The 18,632-nt window shown below is 40.3% G+C and overlaps 1 protein-coding gene across 8 annotated transcripts in view; it reads right to left on the bottom strand.

Moving 5' to 3' along the window:
- myo18ab (myosin XVIIIA b) overlaps nt 1-18,632 on the bottom strand; it is a 130,880-nt gene that overhangs the window by 23,377 nt on the left and 88,871 nt on the right. For all 8 annotated transcript variants that reach the window (XM_071205323.1, XM_071205319.1, XM_034097091.1 and 5 more), the window contains 12 exons: nt 18,122-18,211; nt 17,200-17,319; nt 15,709-15,820; nt 12,694-12,821; nt 12,170-12,324; nt 10,512-10,635; nt 10,308-10,415; nt 9,856-9,948; nt 8,429-8,539; nt 6,339-6,443; nt 4,570-4,716; nt 3,783-3,896 (listed from right to left, as the gene is read on the bottom strand). In XM_071205323.1, the coding sequence (XP_071061424.1) occupies nt 3,783-3,896; nt 4,570-4,716; nt 6,339-6,443; nt 8,429-8,539; nt 9,856-9,948; nt 10,308-10,415; nt 10,512-10,635; nt 12,170-12,324; nt 12,694-12,821; nt 15,709-15,820; nt 17,200-17,319; nt 18,122-18,211 (1,407 nt within the window). The remainder of the gene's footprint in view (nt 1-3,782; nt 3,897-4,569; nt 4,717-6,338; nt 6,444-8,428; nt 8,540-9,855; nt 9,949-10,307; nt 10,416-10,511; nt 10,636-12,169; nt 12,325-12,693; nt 12,822-15,708; nt 15,821-17,199; nt 17,320-18,121; nt 18,212-18,632) is intronic.

Below are 18,632 nucleotides of genomic sequence, written 5' to 3' on the forward strand. Positions count from 1 at the left end.
GATAGAACGGCGGGAGAATGGCCAAAAAACGGCAGACCATCTGAAAGAAATGTTATTTGCATGATTTGATCTCGGTTGAATTGCAGTGTATGATGCGGCCGGGGCTCCATATATGTAATAACCATTCCTGTCATCGCTTCTGGCAGGCTTTTACTTTCCCAGCAGGCAGCGTGTGTGCCGCAGAGGTCAGCCACAAAGACACCATTTGAAAACAAACAGCTGGTGCCACCTTCATCTCGTCTCTACAACATTCCTCTTCCAACTCCTGCCATACGGATCAGGCGTGTTGTAAAAGCAATTAAGTTGCATTCAGGGTCTGCACTTTCAGATGTGAAATACTTCTACACGCCTTCAAACAACCCGATACAAAAGGATAGCCGCGATGACAGGGCTTGTGAAGCAGGGGGCCACGATTCCCTCTCTAAGATAAAGAACGGGGCCAAAAGCAACCTGACTTTAGCGGGACAGAAGCGGAAGGCGAGTGGTGCTCAGGTGTTTTCTGTGTAGTGAACCATTAGGAGTATTGCTATGGGAACTTTAGGATTGTGTTTGTCTCATTCAAGGTCACTGGAGAGCAGTTCAGGAATGAGTCTTCGTTAGCATGTTACCACCCCGGGGCTCCCTTGTCTTACGTCAAATAAATGTGAATGTATTTTTGGTAAGATACCTGAAATAAGGTCATTCAAGCTTAGGAGTTTTGTTATACGGAAAGAAAATAATTCAATAATAAGCCCACTCAATAATATCCTGCAGATGCATCTTCAAATGATGGTTTGTTTACAAGTGTCTAAAAAGTCTCAATCTATATTTTAAGTTTTGCTCCTTTGTAAAGAATCTTTAAGCACCTGAAAAAAGGTGTGATAATAACATTTATTATTAACATTATTAAACATCATCACAACGAATATTAGCCTTAGTGATGTTTTCACGAAGTCATGTGACTGCGATCATTCATAGCCCATTGGTAGTGATTTACTTCTGGCAAATGAATTAAAGCTTCGACTATTAGCATGAAAAGGTGGGGATTATCCTGCTGAACAAAACAGAAATATCCTAAACATTTGCTTGCTGAATATCTAGATTATTTAATAATATTATAATCATATTTTCTGCAATATTTCAACATCCATTGGAAATATCCCATTGCTTTCTGTTGTCAGTAAGTTCTTCTTCTGGTCATTTGAAGAACACTTCAGAGGAATGTTTATGAGCGGATTTATTCTGTTTAGAGGGTTAAAGGAGAAGAAAGAATAACTAATGAAATTGAAGGCCGCCAACATCAGCCCCTCCCTCGATGGTCAGCTCAATCCTCTCTCCTCCGTTGTCACCAACATTGTAAAGTTTGACTCCACTCTGGCCTTCCAAGCCCACATCAAACATATCATCAAGACCTCCTTCTTTCACTTGAAAAACATTTCCCGACTGAAGCCCTCACTCTCAACGGATGCCACCAAAACACTGGTTCATGCACTCGTCTTCTCAAGAATAGACTACTGCAATGCACCATCAACCGCCTGCAACTTGTCCAGAACAGCACAGCCAGAGTTCTCACCGGTTCAAAAAGGTCCGCCCACATAACCCCCATACTTTCCCAACTGCACTGGCTCCCAGTCCACTACAGGATCCAGTTTAAGGTTCTGCTCCTCACTTACAAAGCCCGGAATGGCCAAAGCACAAAATACCTCTGTGACCTCATCCGTACCCAGACATCTACCCGCTCTCTCCGCTCCAGCCACGCTCCTCTTCTTTACATCCCCCGCACACGTCTCCGGACAATGGGAGACCGAGCCTTCTGCTCATTCGCCCCGCGCCTCTGGAACTCCCTCCCAGATCAGCTGAGATCTGCCCCTCCCACCGAGGTCTTCAAAACCGGCCTTAAGACCCTCTTCTTTCGGCAGGCCTTCCAATAAACTTGTATCATGGTACACCTGGATACTGCCATTTGTATCGCTATCTCTGACTTTGAATTTATAACTGATTTTTTTGTATCTCTTAAATGTTATCAGTGTCTTTTGTTGTGAAGCGCTTCGGATTTGTCTTGGCAGATGAGAAGCGCTATATATATATATATATATATATATATATATAAAATTCAATGTATTACTATTATTATTATTATTATTATTATTATTATTAAGGAGTGTATAATTCATCCGGACACCCTCCTCTCTCCTCTGCTGCTGACCTGCAGCTGTGTCAACTCTATCTTCACCCTTCACTTCACTGTGGACAGTACAATCACATATTTTCATGTTTTGTTCAAATTTGAACAGTCAGTCATTTGTCCTTTACAGGCAGGAGAAAAAGCAGCAGGAGATTAAACCTCGCTGACACAGAGCGTAAGAATGAGGGTGAAATGAATAGCAGGAGAAATGTTGGAGAGAAGAGAAAAAAGCACAAGTGGAACCAGATTGCCATGGGAACAGAGCATAAAGTACAACAAGTAATGCCAAAAGGACAGAGAAATATACAGGTCAAAAGATTATGAGAGGCTGAGATAAGAAGAGAAAGAAAGTAACATGTAAAGAAAGAGGTATAGGCAGACGAAGTGTATATTTTCTCAGGGAAATAAAGATGGGAGAGATTTGGGAAATAGGGTGAAACAGGCAGAAAATGAGGAACAGAGCTTATCTCTGGCTTAAGGCAATAGCTTGACATATCTGCTACTGCAGTGTTAACACCACAGATGGTGCAGCCTTACATAAGCCTCAAAAACACCATTTACTAATGACAGCCAGTTCCCCTGAACTGAGGGAGGGGAGGGAAGGCTAATATTTGTTCATTATACTTGTTTTAAAAAGCGTTGAAGACAGCTTTCTGTTTAAAACAGCAGCTCTATGCACCTACTAACCTTTATTATGACTTTATTAACACTGTTGAACACACCACTGCTAAGCATTATAATGACCGTTGCTAAGGAGGATCGATGGAGGGAAGTCAAGAGGTAAAAAGACAGTGTGTAAACAGGAAGGAACACGGTATGGGCTGCTCTGGCATTGTTCAAGGATGTTTTAGGATCACAACTGTGAACAGACAGTTACAGAAAACATTGATAAGTGCTGTTCATTTTAAATGAATGTGTTGTTGCAGCCCTTCCAGCCCTTGGTTTTTTCTTAGCGCAAGCAATGCAACCATTTTCAAGTCAATATAATCATTTCAATTAATATTGAGAGTCAAGTTGTTAGTTTGTTTATATGTGGCCGTGTAGTAAGCGGGATAATGTGCAGTGAAGCCGTCATTATTGAAAAAAGAACACCTGAAGCACAGGATGTACAGGGGGCGGGCCGTTTATCTTAGGTAGTTATTTTTCCGGTAACAATCAATAACTAATAGCTCACTAGGCTACAGATAAACAACATTCAATGATGCTGGGCTAATATGCTAACGCTACACAATTGAAATGCAGGTTGGCAAACACAACACATGATTTGATTTAAAATGAACAAATGAATTGCATAGGGACAATGTAAGACTACAACTCACAATTCACAGTCACCACAGAAGTGATCTGAGGGCTTGCTAGTATTGTTAGTGTTATTGTCACTATAATATATTGTAGCATAAGAATGCATATAACACATTTAGGGACCAATGGTGTGCACTATAGTGCAGAGACCAATCCTTTTTGGAAGGCTTCTCTTCCTTTAGCCTTAATCACCTGCCCCCTGTGCCTCCGATTGAACTTCCAGTAAACGGCATCTCTTAAATAAGGTTTTGAAATGCTTGTTTCGGTTTTGTTACTTTATCAAGGCTGAGAGGAGGATACACTGAGCTGTACTCACCGCCTGTTTGGTTTTGGAAATGTCCTCCATCTGAACGTGCAGATCTTCAATCTCCACCTCCATAGACTTACGAGCCTTAACTGCTGACGCACACGTGAACTCGGACTCCTCCAGCTGAAAAGGGCACAGAAATAGAGAGAATAGTTTCAGTTAAGACTTTATTTTTAGGTTTAAAGATCTCTTTACCATTCCATCAAGCAAACCTCTGAACATACAATAACTCTCTCTACATGTGTACTCATTCTGGGAGTCATAACTCGGTGAAATCCAAACGATACACATATTTGTATAACTTACACTTCCGGAAGCGTGGCACTGTGGCAAATACATATCAATAAATCCACATGTTTCTAAGTTTTCCACTAAAAAGCACATCACATATTACCGTCTGACTCCATAGCAAAATCATATTTCCTGTTTACATCCCCTAAAGCTCCCAATTTATAAGAAACTGAAGTTCCAAACTAAGTTTTGATTAGCACCCAATTAGAAACAAGACACGGTATAGTACTGAGTTACAATCAATATTATTTATTCATTTTCACAGTGCTCAGAATGTCTCATGGACAAAGCTCTTATATTCTCAAAAGACTGTTAATGTTTGTAGTGTTGTTGGTTGTATAGGTTGTTGTGCATGTAAATGGTCTGCAAAGTTCCCTCCCTCCCTCCCTCCCTCCCTCCCTCCCCCATGGAGACATGTCACAGGAGAGGCATAATTCCAATATGAACCTGAAAATTAGCAGAATATGTCCCTTTTTAGCATGATTTTTAAAAATAATTTTGGTACCTGGTTTTTGAGCTGGGCGATCTCCCTCTTGCTGGGCGCGTTGTTCTTTATGTGGTCCAACATGATCTGAGCGTCAGCCAGCAGAGCCTTGGTTCTCTTCAGGTCCTTCCTCAAACGCTTCTCAGTCTCGATGTCCCCTCCTCTCACCTGGAACACAGGCACTGTCCATCAGCATCCACTCAATACATTTGATCCTTTCATTTTCCACCGCAAACTTTGAGTTACAATTGAATCCATTCAGTAGGGGACCAATAAGGAGCACCATATAGATTACAAAACATTATTTTGTCTTACTGATAACCAATCATTATTAAAGATACATTCTGTTTAATTGCTGATGTACACAAACCTTTAAAAGCATCAGAAAACATGAACTAGCATTAAATATTAACATCAGTGTATTAGAAAGGGGCCTATTTACTATCAAGACATGCACTGTATTGGCCTACTTTGGCATTCACTTCCACACAGACATGTTTGTTCATATTCAGAATCCTCTTCACTTAGATCTGTATAAGAAAGTCAACTATTCCGTCTTTTAACTATTCCCATTGTCATTTGATCTATACTGTAACTTACATGATGATAAAAACCTAGAGGACATTATTCAACTTCTGAAATCCTCCTCCTACTGCCTTGATATTATTCCAACAGGATTTAAAAAAAAAACGTGTTTCCTTCTATCTACTTGAGTAAACAAATCTCTTCACTCAGGTGTTTTTCCACAGGCCCTAAAAACGGCAGCCATTAAACCGCTCTTAAAAAAGCCTAATCTAGACGCTTCAGTAATGAACAATTACAGGCCCATATCAAACCTGCCATTTCTAGGTAAAATCAATAAAAAGGAGTTTTTCAACAGTTGAGTAATTTCTTGCATTTAAATAACTGTTTCGATGTGTTCCAGTCAGGCTTTCGTCCAAACCACAGTACTGAGAATGCTCTTGTAAAGGTCTTCAATGACATCCAGACAGTGTCAGCACTTCAGTGTTAGTATTATTAGATCTCAGTGCTGCGTTTGACACTGTTGACCACAGCATATTACTAGACCGACTGGAAAACTGGGTGGGACTTTCGGAAACAGTTCTAAATTGGTTTGAATCCTACTTAAAGGACAGAAACAACTTTGTTTCTATAGGTAAATACACATCTGAGTTGACAAATATGACACGTGGGGTACCTCAAGGCTCCATCTTGGGGCCTCTTTTCTTTAACATCTACATGCTACCACTGGCTCAGATAATGAAGAACAACAAAATAAGTTACCATAGCTATGCAGATGACACCGACATTTACATAACCATTTAACCAGGAGACTATGCTCCAATTCAAACACTGAGTAAGTGCATTGAACAAATCAATGACTGGATGTGTCAGAACTTTCTCCAATTAAACAAAGATAAGACTGAGGTAATGGTTTTTGGAGCCAAGGCAGAACGTATAAAAGTTAGCGCTGAGCTTCAGTCTGCAATGTTCAAAACAACAGATAAAGCCAGAAATCTAGGTGTAGTCATGGACTCTGACCTGAGTTTCAACAGTCACATCACAACAGTTACTAAATCAGCCTACTATCACCTAAAGTCCGAGTCTGATAATTCATTTGGAAATAAGGCATACAATCTCCTCTCTATACATATTAAGAAAACATTAATCGAATTGTTGACAAATGATAAAGACTCCTGACATAATTGTTCAAAAGAAATTCTGAGTTGACTGATGCAAAGAAGGTTGCAGCTTGAGAAAGACTCTTGAGGGACCTGCAGAGGACGTACCTTGTCTTGTGCTGACAGCATCTTGGACTCCAGATCTCTCTTCTCCTTCATCACCTTCTGCTTCTCATCGTACTCTTCTTCAAGCTGGACCTCCATTTGCTTCAGCTAGAAACACAAAAACACTCAGCAGTGAGTACACGCACAGTTCTGTGTGAGCACATGGAAGTCGTGCACGTATCACTAATAAGTAATAACCTATGACCATAACATATCTGTGTATATATATATATATATATATAGTCTTACAGAAGAGCTTTACAGCTAAATGTGAGAACAAACATTTTGAGTTCTTAGATTACAGCCTGAATTTTGACTTTAAAGGTTACATAAAAATTGGTTTAAATTTGAATATCTTTTTGTGGACCTAATCCTCTTCTGTTACTTCTAAATAATATTTTATAGTACTATTATTAAGTGTAAACAAATAAAAACGCCTATTGGCCCATTATTGGCAATAAAAAGCTGCCACTTAAACACTTTTATATGTTGATTTATTTAGATAATGCTGCTATTTAGGGCTGCAAATGTAATATAAATATTATATCGGAATTGCAATATGGACTAGCGCAATGTCCAAATTGCAGTAAGCTCAATTTTGTGAAGGCAAAATATGTGAAAATACAATTCTGAGAGAAGTATGGTGGAAGAGCAGAGAAGTCCTGGCCTGCAAACGGTATTCTACAGACTTGATTGAAATGATTGTTTGGTCCAGATTATAATTCATTTACATGATCATGTTCAAATGTAAACAAAAATGCCAAAGCTAGCAGCTTTATGGGGATGGCGATAGATGAACCGGAAAGAAGAACAGATATTCAGGATCCCGCCAAGATGAAGGGTAATACTATCTGTAACAAATGTGCAAGTCCATAAGATATTTTACAAGTTGGTTAAAGACATTGAGCAGCTGGTGGCTCTACAGAAAACTTAAGTCAGCAGTAGCTTGTATGTTCATAATCTTTTGATGCATACAAAGAAGCGAGGTTTCATGTTGGGGCTAACGGAGCCCGGCATAAAATGTCCAATTTACATTTTAAGGCCATTTCCTTTGTGTATTTATTCAGCGTCCTCAAAAACTGCATCTCTATGTTAATGTAAGTGGAAGACAGTGCAGAGCTTTAGTAAATATAGAGAAGGCTAATTGTAGGGGGGCTAGAGGGCTCTGTGGTGGAGGCCAGGCAGAGCAAATACAGCATTAACAGCAGTAATAGCAAGAAGGCTAAAACTGCACCCAGAATCCAAAGTTAACCCCCCCCCCCCCCCCCCACACTCACGGACCCTCCCACACATATGGAGCCATATTGCTGACATGTACTTGTGACTGAAACACCAAATAACTTACATGTTCAATCTTCGTTTACCAAATACAATTATAAATACAGTTTGTATTCTTACTGTTTGATAAGTACAGTACAGTTACTACCACAAAGGCCAGCTGCTAATTAACCTTACACTAATGGCTTAATGTACATTTAGCATCACATATATTTCCACTATACTGTACTAATACATACAAACCACTCTGTTTCCTATATAACACTAATTCTTTAACCCTACACTTCCTGTACATCTTATCATTTTTAAAGTTTCAATGTGAAGTGTCAGTGCAGGTTATATTGAGTTTAAATGAATGTTTTTTATTAGCGTAGTGCAGGAATGAGTCCTCAACATCGGAAATCAGTTAGCATTTTAGCGCTTTTGGTTTGCTCGTCGTGATGTCAATGGATTTTTGATAAAATGCCTGAAATAACCGCACTGGTGATTGTCTTGAGCTTTTACCTGTCTTATAAACAGAGGATGCTAACAAGTTACTAACTGAGATTACGAAAAGTCACCACTCTGCATGCAAGTGTTAGTATTAACAGTAAAAAGTGACTATTTGAGGATAAACAGTAACCAGCAGGGCCAAAATCATTATGAACTACAGCTAACTTAGCTATTAAAGACAACCGTTTCATTCTGTGCCCAGGAGCATAGACTTTACACCTGTGTCTCCCACTCATTGAATCACAATTGAAGAACAAAAAGCTGACATGACTGCAATCTTAAATAACAGTTTTAAAATGTGTGTATTAAAATGTGTGTGTCACCTTCTTGCTGCAGGACTGCCTGATCTCCTCCACCTCATCGTCTTTGCTCTCCACCTCCTTGGAATGAGTCTGACGGAGGCGCTCCGTCTCCATCTCCAGACGAAGCTTGGCCTGGAACACAAACACAGATACTGTACTCCCCAGATATGCTGACTTCAAACCGTAGTTTCATTTCTATTAACAGCTGTGCAGATTACAATTAGGCAAAAATGGCAAGATATATAACATAGGTCTAAATCAGGGGTGGGGAACCGTTTTCCCCTCAAGGGCCATTTACATTTTTTCCACATCCTCCGAGGGCCGTACAAATGATTGACCTCTGCTTAAAAATACTAAAATCACAGTCCATTCATTTGGCCTTTCTTTCATGCTGTGCAAAGAAAAAGCAACCTCTTAATCCAGATATCTCACCATGACTCGCGCATGCATGCACGTGCACGGTTGTGGCATGACCACCAAAACAGAAAGATATGGACACAAGATGTGTGCAAATGTATTTAGACTCCTATCCATGTGAACATGATTTAAGTGGGGGGGGACATAACCTCCTCTAGGGGGGTCCGTGGGGATGCTCCCCCGGGAAGATTTGTTTTTAAATGTTGAAGTTAAAAGCATCAATCTGGTGCACTTTGAGAGCAACATGAAGAGATCTATGGATACATCTCTCAACATCCATATGAAGCAGATTTATTTTTCTTTATGGATATTTTACAAATCACTCCCCTTTCAAACTGTATTCTTGTTTATTAATAACAACTTTTCTTTACTGTCATATAGTATTTTATACATGTTTACCTTATTCTCTTATTTTTTTATAACTATAATGATCATATAAAGATGTGCCTTTACCTCACTGGTTGGAGAAAAAGCGTATTATATTCATTAGCATAGCTAGCTAACCAGATGCTAATAACAAAGTTATTGACTGTATGATCAGTATGACGGATGAACAGATCGCCACTGGGCTTTCAACTAAAGACACAGCCACGCAAAAACTGCGGCATGTGTACGACTGCAATTTGTGAAGTGTTGGAGCGACGTTCTGGTGCTCTCCGTCAGAACTACACCACTGTCAGACGAGACATATACCACGTGATGACACGTTAGGCTCGTGTTGTGTTCAAGGACCCTGACCTTGGCCAGGAAAAACAGGCACTCGCTTGTTTAATTCTTTTGCGAACAATTTCTTTAATTGTTTTCTTGTTTGCGTGTACGGCCCGGGGGCCGGAGGTTCCCCACCCCTGGTCTAAATGAATAGTGCTGGATGGAGTCTTCTGAGCTTTAAGCCTCTCAGGTTAGTAGAGACCAAAGCAGGTCTAAAATGAATGAATAGTCATGTTGTCTGCTTGATGAGTAAATATGAGTGGTTTATTTTCTGGACAAAGATTAATGAAGGAGGCTGAATATTCCATGTGCTGCATCTGTACCTGCTCCAACATCTGGATGGTGCCGGCCTGCTCATCCAGCTCCTCCTCCTGGTCCTTCAGCTTAGCCTCCATGTCGCGCAGCTGCTTCTTCACCTGCATCGGAACACAGTCATATACATTGGAGTCATTAGCTGTTTGCTAAGATATTAAGATAATAAGAACAAGAGAAAGGAAGAACAAAGAAAACAAAGAAAAAAACATTAAAAAGATAGATAGGAAGAATGAGAGAAAAGAAGAACAAAGAAAGAAATGAAAACAAATTGAAAGAATGAGAGAAAGTAAGAACAAAGAAAAAAAAGGGAAAAAAAGAAAAAAACAGAGAGAAAGAATGAGAGAAAGGTAAAACAAAGAAATAAGGGGGAAGAAAGATATTAAATACTGAAAAAGAGAACAAAAGAAAATTGTGAAAAACATGAGAAAAAGAAAGGAAGAAAGGAAGAAAGAAAGCAGACCTTGGCCAGTGAAGCCTCGTCCTTGGACTCCTGTGAGTTGAGGTCCAGCAGCTCGGCTCCCAGCGTCTCCAGCTTCAGGCTGACGGCACACACCTCCAGGTCCTTGTCCTGGGGGTCAGAGTTCACAGTGTCAACATACAAAGAAACAAAAATCCAGTTCTTTCCACATCATCCCAGGTCACAAAGTGGCCCCCAGGCACAGACCTCCAGCTGCTGGCGGAGGCTGAAGGCGTCTCCTGCCAGCATGTCCTTCTCCCGGGCCAGCTTCTCCTTCAGGCTCTTCTCCCTCTGCACCTCCTCCTGGACCCCGCTCAGCTCGCTGTCGAACCTGCACACACACACAAGCATGGTCACACACTGTCCACAGACTCACATGAAGCACTACTACTCTGATTACATCTGAGGGGTAACATTCACCTAAAATGTGCTGAGCTGGTTCCATACACACTCATTGATTAGCAACAGTATACAGGAGTCTGTTCTCTGTGCACAACATGATGCTATAGAGTGGTGCAGCAGTGATCACCACAACAGTTGTAACGTTATAAACAAACTACATCATGGTCGCATGACTTCACATCAACACGGCTAAGGCAGACTGGTGTTCGGCAGGATGACGTTTAGTATTCTCATTTACCCACTTGGTAGCATCCGCCTTTTTTGAGGGGAACAGCATTTGTAATCTATACTATTTTGTAGGTTTAGACTTAAATTTGGATAAAAAATACCTTGGTTACTTTCTTTTGTTTTCTTACATAGCACCAAGTAAAACATTTCTTATTAGGGGCGTTCACACCAAGTTATTTTCCCCACAATAGTTCATCAGAACTTAGTTCATGAGAACTCTTTAGTTCCGCAAACCACTTCACGGCGTATACAGCCAACCGAAGTCCCCGGAGTTGGGGACTGGCTTCGTACAAAAGGTTCTGATGAACTAATTTAGTTCAGGGGGCTTTTTGGTGTGAACGCAAATATATCTGAGTTCTGATGAACTATTGTGGGAAAAGTACTCTGGTGTGAACGTGCCTATTGATATCAGGGACATTTCAATTGTTGTGATTCATTTAGAATGTGTTTATTTACTATACAATTGTATTTCAATATACATGTCTAAACCCTACACCTTGTATTTGTTCTGTAAATTATTTTATTATTCTTTGCACTTTCTGGTTGGTTGCAAACTGCATTTCGTTGTACTCTGTGTAATGACAATTAAGTTGAATAAAATAAATATCTCTTGTATTTTACATGCATAGCATTTCTTATTGAGGAAGTCCAAAAGTAACACAAAAGTAATCACGTTACATTACGTTTATGTTGTGATACTTTGATTAGATTACTGATAAAAGGTTGTACATGTTACTGTTGTAACAGAATCTTTTTTTAAAGAAACCCTTCAACCCTGTTCATGAGGGGGTCTTTACTGACGTAGAACAACAAATCCACAGACCATATTTCGGGTGTCAAACCAAAAACTCAAACCACTGACTTCAAGACAAGGAAACCCATTTCTGGGTTTAGGACTCATTCCTGCACCACTCTATAAACAGTCACTATTTCTTTCTTTAGAGTTATTAGAGTTACTACAGTAACGCAACTGGACATTACACCATCTGTGGCAACCTGGCATAAGACGTTTTACAACCGTGTGAAGTCACAAGTATTTTTAGACACCTGTTCTAACATGAAACTGTGTGTGTGTGCATGCGTCTGTGTGTGTGCGTGTGTGTGCGTGTGTGTGTGTGTGTGTGTGTGTGTGCGTGTGTGTGCATGCGTGTGCGTGTGTGTGCATGCGTCTGTGTGCATGTGTGTGTGTGTGCGTGTGTGTGTGTGTGCGTGTGTCTGTTTGCGTGTGTACTGACTTCCTCTGCTTCTTCTCCAGGTCGTGGTTGTGGCTCTGTTGGCCCTCCAGGTGGAGTTTGGTGTCCTGCAGTTCAGACGTCATACGTTGGGTTTTCTTCTTCAGCTGCTGGATGTTCCTCTGGGACTCCTCGCTGTCGGCCTGCAGGTCGCTGATCTGCGCAAACAAAGTACACTGATTTAGAACTGGACAACATTGTCAACATGTTGAAAACATTCTGTTGCAGGGAATTAAAAATAACACATTATTACCTTTGTTGCTATTTTAGCTACACTTGTATCCAAGGTAAGCGTAGAGATGCCTACAGAGCCATCTGAGGCTATGTATCTTGCTCAAGGACACTTTGACATGCAGGGTTGAGGATTGAATCAGTGACCCTCTGATTGGTAGACCCCCTAAGTGACAGCCACCCGATGTATGCTCTACATCCACATTAAAACTGCCTCGTAATGGAAACCTCATTAATGCACTGCTTGTGTCGTTACCACCTGAGATAAAAGGGGTTTATGTATGAGGGTAACCCACCCTCCTCTCCAGCTGCCGTTTGTTCTGCTGCTCCACCTCCAGCTTGTCCTCGAACTCCTGCTGCAGCCTCTTCTTGGTGAATTCAATCTCCCTGATGGCTCGCTCGTACTTCAGCCTCCACTCTCCTCCTGTCAGCAGCATGTTCACAGTCAGCCTCACCTCGTACCTCCACATCTCAATATGCTTACACTTGCTGAATGTTTCCCACATAACATGTATTATTCAATATTTCAGTAAATAAATAAATACCTCCCAACATTGTGTCAGGAAATATATGATTCAAAGGCATCATGATCACTTTCTACTAAACCTAGGAAATGTAAATAAAGTTTGTATTTACAGGGTGTTCGACGGGAAAACACTTGTTTAGGTTCTGTCGTGTCAAATGTTCATATAATCATTTAAATAATATAAATAGATGATGTGTTATACTCCGATTGCCTTTTAATCGTTTAAATATAATTTGTAGTCCTGCATGTGTTTAACAGAGACATACGTTTAGGATTTACATTTCAGGAAGGGCAAGAGGTGGATTTGCAAGAGGTTAAGGACTGGGGGGTTTTATGGTTTAATGGGGGGGATGTTTAGGTAATGCCTAAGAGAATTAATGGGTGGGACCAGTTGGATATTCTCTCTCTGCTATACAGTGGCGTTTTTATATGTACAAAAGTGGTGGGGCACAAACAACTTGGATGTATATAAGCTTCTGCAGTGAGGTTCATGGCTGGTGAGGCTCCTGACTCTTCAGGTTTACAAATATTATATTTTGACCTAAATCAAAATATAATATTATTTTCAAAATCTTTTTTTGTCTGATGCTTCAATTAATTTTAAACAGACAGTTCAACAAAAGAAACCCAAAACATTTAATTTTATCATTTAAATATTGAATTGTTCTCCCTTAGTAAGATCCCATTTTCAATACAATTGCAGTCTTACCTTGACATGAAGGTTAAGTCCATTTGCCTATCCCTCTGGACAAAGATCTCTATTACTTTGTTGTAAAAGTCCTCCTTATGTTCTTGTAGTTTCAAAAGTCTATCATAAATCTAATCTAATCAATAGATTTATGATTCGAAAATGATAAAAGTAGGGTAGTCATGTGGATATTATCCGGCTGAACAAAACGTACATTTATCTAACAGCTACGTTTCCCACAGATCTTATTTTGAGCTATTCTCTAAAATCCTATGGAGAAATCTCGTTGCTTTTTTGTGGAGGGAAGCCATGCGCAGCTTACTTCCTGGTTTTAGGACGCCTCACTGCAGCTCTCTCTCCTCCTCTTCACACACCACACTTTTCGCGGCACACGTACTTACAGCCAATCAGCTCTGAATTATGTGAGATGACGTATGGTGGGGATGGCAGCTCTATGCCCCTAGGGTCATTATTTTGTTGCCACACACATTATTTAGGAAAATATTCTGAGCATGCGCAGTGTAGTTTTTGCAGTCACCGTTCACTTAGACAGTGAGAGGGAGGGGCATGATCGGGTTTTGTCCCACATGGCTCGAAACAGCTCAATAGGCACACACTGTAGACACTAATTAGAAGAACACAGACTGAAACAGCAATGTACAGACGAATCCGATAATTAAACATGATCTTAAAATATATTTTATAATTTATTTTTTGCATTTTTTTGTAATCATTATTTTGAATACTTTCTGCTGACACTAGGTGGGGCTGTGCCATTTTATCCTTTGAGGATGAAGTTGCTCTGTTCCTGCATTTGAGATCGAGATCGATTTCAATTGTATATTTACTTTCTTTATTACCTTATCAAATATAACAAAAGACAAACTTTTTCCATGGATCATTTATCAGTTTCTCTTAAGCACTTCCATTAGCAAAGGTTGATGGTATTACCTGGTAGTAAAGACAACACTATTGACGGATATGGTTGTCAAAACTCTGCTATGGCTTGAACACGTATTGTGAAAACGGTTCCAACCTTTGCAACATCAAAACAAATCAACTCATCACATCTGCATGTCACGCAAAGACAGCAGTGTGTCTGGAGTCCTTGCTTCATTTTTCACTTTTAACTCACCAATTTCTAATGTCCTTCTTCACATAAGACTTTTCTTGGATTTTGTCGAAGCATCGATTGGACACCCACCAACAGTTTGTGATAAATACGTCTGGGAGGGAATTAGTCCTTTTGTTGTGTCTCTGCGTGCCTGTGTGTCTGGATGTGTGCAGAGAGCGCCAGAGACATTCAACTCAGAGCTTGTTTGACAAGGTTCTGTTGACAGCTTGTTGTTGAAAGACTAATTGTCAACACTTAGGGAGTGAATTCGACACAGCATCTCTATGTTAGGGTGTTTGTATATCCTATCTGATGCTTTACACTGAAATGAGAGATAGTTGAAGAAAACCAGTGATCTATATAACAGATCATTATGTCATGTCGTGATCGCCTGTAACAAAATGTCTATAGAAATAAATGAGAAAACATAAGATATAGCTAACATGAAGAGTTAGAGAACATGTAAGTAGTAAGCTAACCATTTCATTGAAAATCACTAAAATACGGCTCTACTGTATATCACTGCAGCCAGGTGGCCAGCTACACCCGAGAGTGACCTGCTCTAACCTTTGAATCTTGAGTTTTAATAACCAAACTAGAAGTTTACTAACAATCCAGCTTTAACTAGATTGTGAGTGATTATTTATGATCGCACCCTTAGTATAATACAATACAACAGTTCTCTCCATTTCCTTTTCTAAGGAAACTTTGTCAGGCTTTGATTAAACTCAATGGTTGTTTTTGAGGCTGCAGTTTGTGGTGCTGGCATCCTCCTCATTCATTTCAATGACACCAACGGACGCACAAGGCCCCGGCAACACAACACGGGATAAAACAAAACGCAACACAATACGTTGAAACACACACTCCTGGTTATTTGATTGGCAACCTAACCTATGACCTTTAAAGCTACATGATAGAAGTACGAGAAGTGAGCTGCCCTAGAGCCTATCTGGTATCTAGTGCACGTGATGGTGTCTGACCTGTGTCGTCATCGTCCATCTCTCCGTTGAGTTCAGATGCCCTGATGAGTCGAGCCTCCATCACCTCCATCTCCATGGACTCCATCTGTTTGTTCGTGCTGTCAAACTTGGCCTGGTGGAGGAGAGAAGGAACAGTTTCTATGACAACGTGCACATATCCGTCTCCACAGATTTACTGGGAAAGTTGATGCTATGTGTGACCCTCAGTGTGCTATTTTGCCAATCTATTTCTGAAAACACGTAATTATTTTTCAAAGAACCCCCCCCCCGATCCATGATCATGTCCCACAATGTGAAAACTGTTTCTCGGTACATGCGGCTGACAGCTGGGGCAGATCGTTAGCCAGGAAATGGAACACTCCTAAGAGACGTTTCGCCCTGAATCGAGCCTTTCAGGCTAGGAATCTTTTGTTTGGCAAAAAGAAATGCTTGACTGACATTTGAAAGTGTGGAGCTTGTTGGGAGAGATGTGCAGTCGAGTACACGCTACCACTGCAGATCATTCATCTTTGTGGAAGTTAAGGTTTATTCTGATGACCTGGATGTGTTTATATTGTAGATAGAAAGGAAAGACACTGGTTACATGTGTATGTGCTCTTACAATCAGAACTTCTTTCCAGACATTTTTTTGCAGACTTCCCCTAGTGTTCTATTCATTAGAACCAAATACATTCATTTGAAAATCACTTTAGATTCTTATTTTTTATGTCTTTAAAGAACACTTCTGGGAGTGAAATCTGTCCATTTCAAATTCTAAGACCTTTTTAGTCATTCAATGAGAGGGTCTTTTTATTTCTGCCTGAATGTCTTGACAAAACAGCAATGTTTAAATATGACAGAGCCTTTCAGTTATCCAAGTTGAGCTTTAACATATAGTAACATTAATACTCCCTTTGAACATTACAACAGACTATAAAACCCCAAAGGAGCAAAGGCAGACAGTGACGTTCGTTAGTAATTCAAGCTGCTGGGCTAATGTTAAATCTATATATAAATGAGCAGACATTAAACTGCATTTTACAATGCGCCTTAAAACCAAACTTCATTGCCAAGTCGGATAATGTTGCTGCATTGTAAAAATCGTTATTAGCCCACTGCTGAATGGCTAATAGAGCTATAAACTGCTCTCAATCTCCGTTTTCCATCGCAATCAGCTCGCTCCATTTTAATTTGCCTTAATAGAAATGTGCTTCGAAAAAGCATTGAGTGAGAGAAACGGTCACAGAGAGACATTAGTCCGCTGATGTGTGACCGTGTTAATCAAACCTAGAGTTAGGAGATGGACCAGCCTGTGAACACAACACCACTCTCTTGTTCTGCAGACTTGACCACGTGACTTTACCACCGCCCTGCGTTCTCTTCAGTCTGAGTGAGTGAGTGAGTGAGTGAGTGAGTGAGTGAGTGAGTGAGTGAGTGAGTGAGTGAGTGAGTGAGTGAGTGAGTGAGTGAGTGAGTGAGTGAGTGAGTGAGTGTGTGTGTGAGTGAGTGTACCTGCAGGTCGTTCATGTCCTTCTCCAGGCGGAGTCTCTCAGAAGTTTCACTCTCCAGCATCTGGGAAGCGGACTCCCCGGTGTTCCTCTCATCAGCAAGCTCTGATGACAGCTCTGTGATCTGATGCAACACACGCACACACAAAGCGCACACACACACACACACACACACACACACACACGCACACACACACACACACACACACACCAAGAGACAAGCATGTTTAAAGAGTACTTATGTAAGGTTTAATTCATTTGGTCAGAATGTGTATGTGTTTGAGGCAACGTTTGGGGATCCATCACATATAATTTAAATGAAAATGATCAGAGTTTGTTGATAAAAAACCATCAGAACTAAATTCGTACACTCTCAGACCAAGACTCTATTTCATATTAACTTGGGGAAAACCATCACATTGGCATGAGTGCAACAAAATATGTCAGATATCTGCTTACCTTTATTACCATAGCATAACCTTGGTAGAGTAACTTAACACCAGATGTGCATCTCAATTAGGGTTGGTAGAAACTGACCATGATCAAAATCAATTGTTCGGCAGCCCTGGTGAATAATAATCGATTAATCGATCATTCGACCGACCGACCGACCCGACCCCCCCCCCCCCCCGCGGGAGAAAAAAAAAAAAACAGACAAAAGGAATTCCGTTGTTTTCTTTACTGGAACATGTTTAACAGTTAGTGTTATGTGTCTGCTGCCTGCTACATTCTGAATGTAAACACTAACAATATAAAACGTTGGCATTAACCTGATTTAAATATGGTGAAGCAAGATCTATCTCAATAACTCATATGTCAAGCTTAATTGAGAAAAAATTATATCATTCCATGTATTTTTTCTCAGAATTTGAAAACCCAAAGTGCTGCTCTGTACTGAACATATGTGCGTCTGTCTCTGTGTTTACCCTGCTCTCAAGGCGGTCGCTGCTGAGCCTCAGCTCGTTCCTCTCCTTCTCCACCTTCTCCAGCTTCTGCTTCAGCTGCTGGATCTCTTCCTGAGAGGAAAAGACAAAGATATTAATGTGAAACCCACACGTTGGTGACGACACAGCATACAAGTGATCAGCATGTAAACTGTGCTCATGGCAGTTTCCCTTTGGCACAACCTCTGATATTTTACTAAAATATGAATCTATTATAAGGTGGTGAAATATCAACAAAAAAAATACATTAGTATAAATAAATAAGAAATACTTGGAATTATGAAGGGTATTCTAAATCTGGTTACATTTTAAGACCACAGAGACGAAATTAAATAATGCTGACGTCTATGACTCTAAATCAGCCTTCAATACAAATGATTCACGTTCCTTCAGAACTTTGCCTGTTTTCACTTGTACTAGTTCAATAGGAGAATACAAAAAGCACAACATTCAAAACAATAGATAAAGATACAACTGTGTGTGTGTGTGTGTG

The sequence above is a fragment of the Pseudochaenichthys georgianus genome, chromosome 13 (genome assembly GCF_902827115.2).
Source record: "Pseudochaenichthys georgianus chromosome 13, fPseGeo1.2, whole genome shotgun sequence".
Lineage (NCBI taxonomy): Eukaryota > Metazoa > Chordata > Actinopteri > Perciformes > Channichthyidae > Pseudochaenichthys > Pseudochaenichthys georgianus.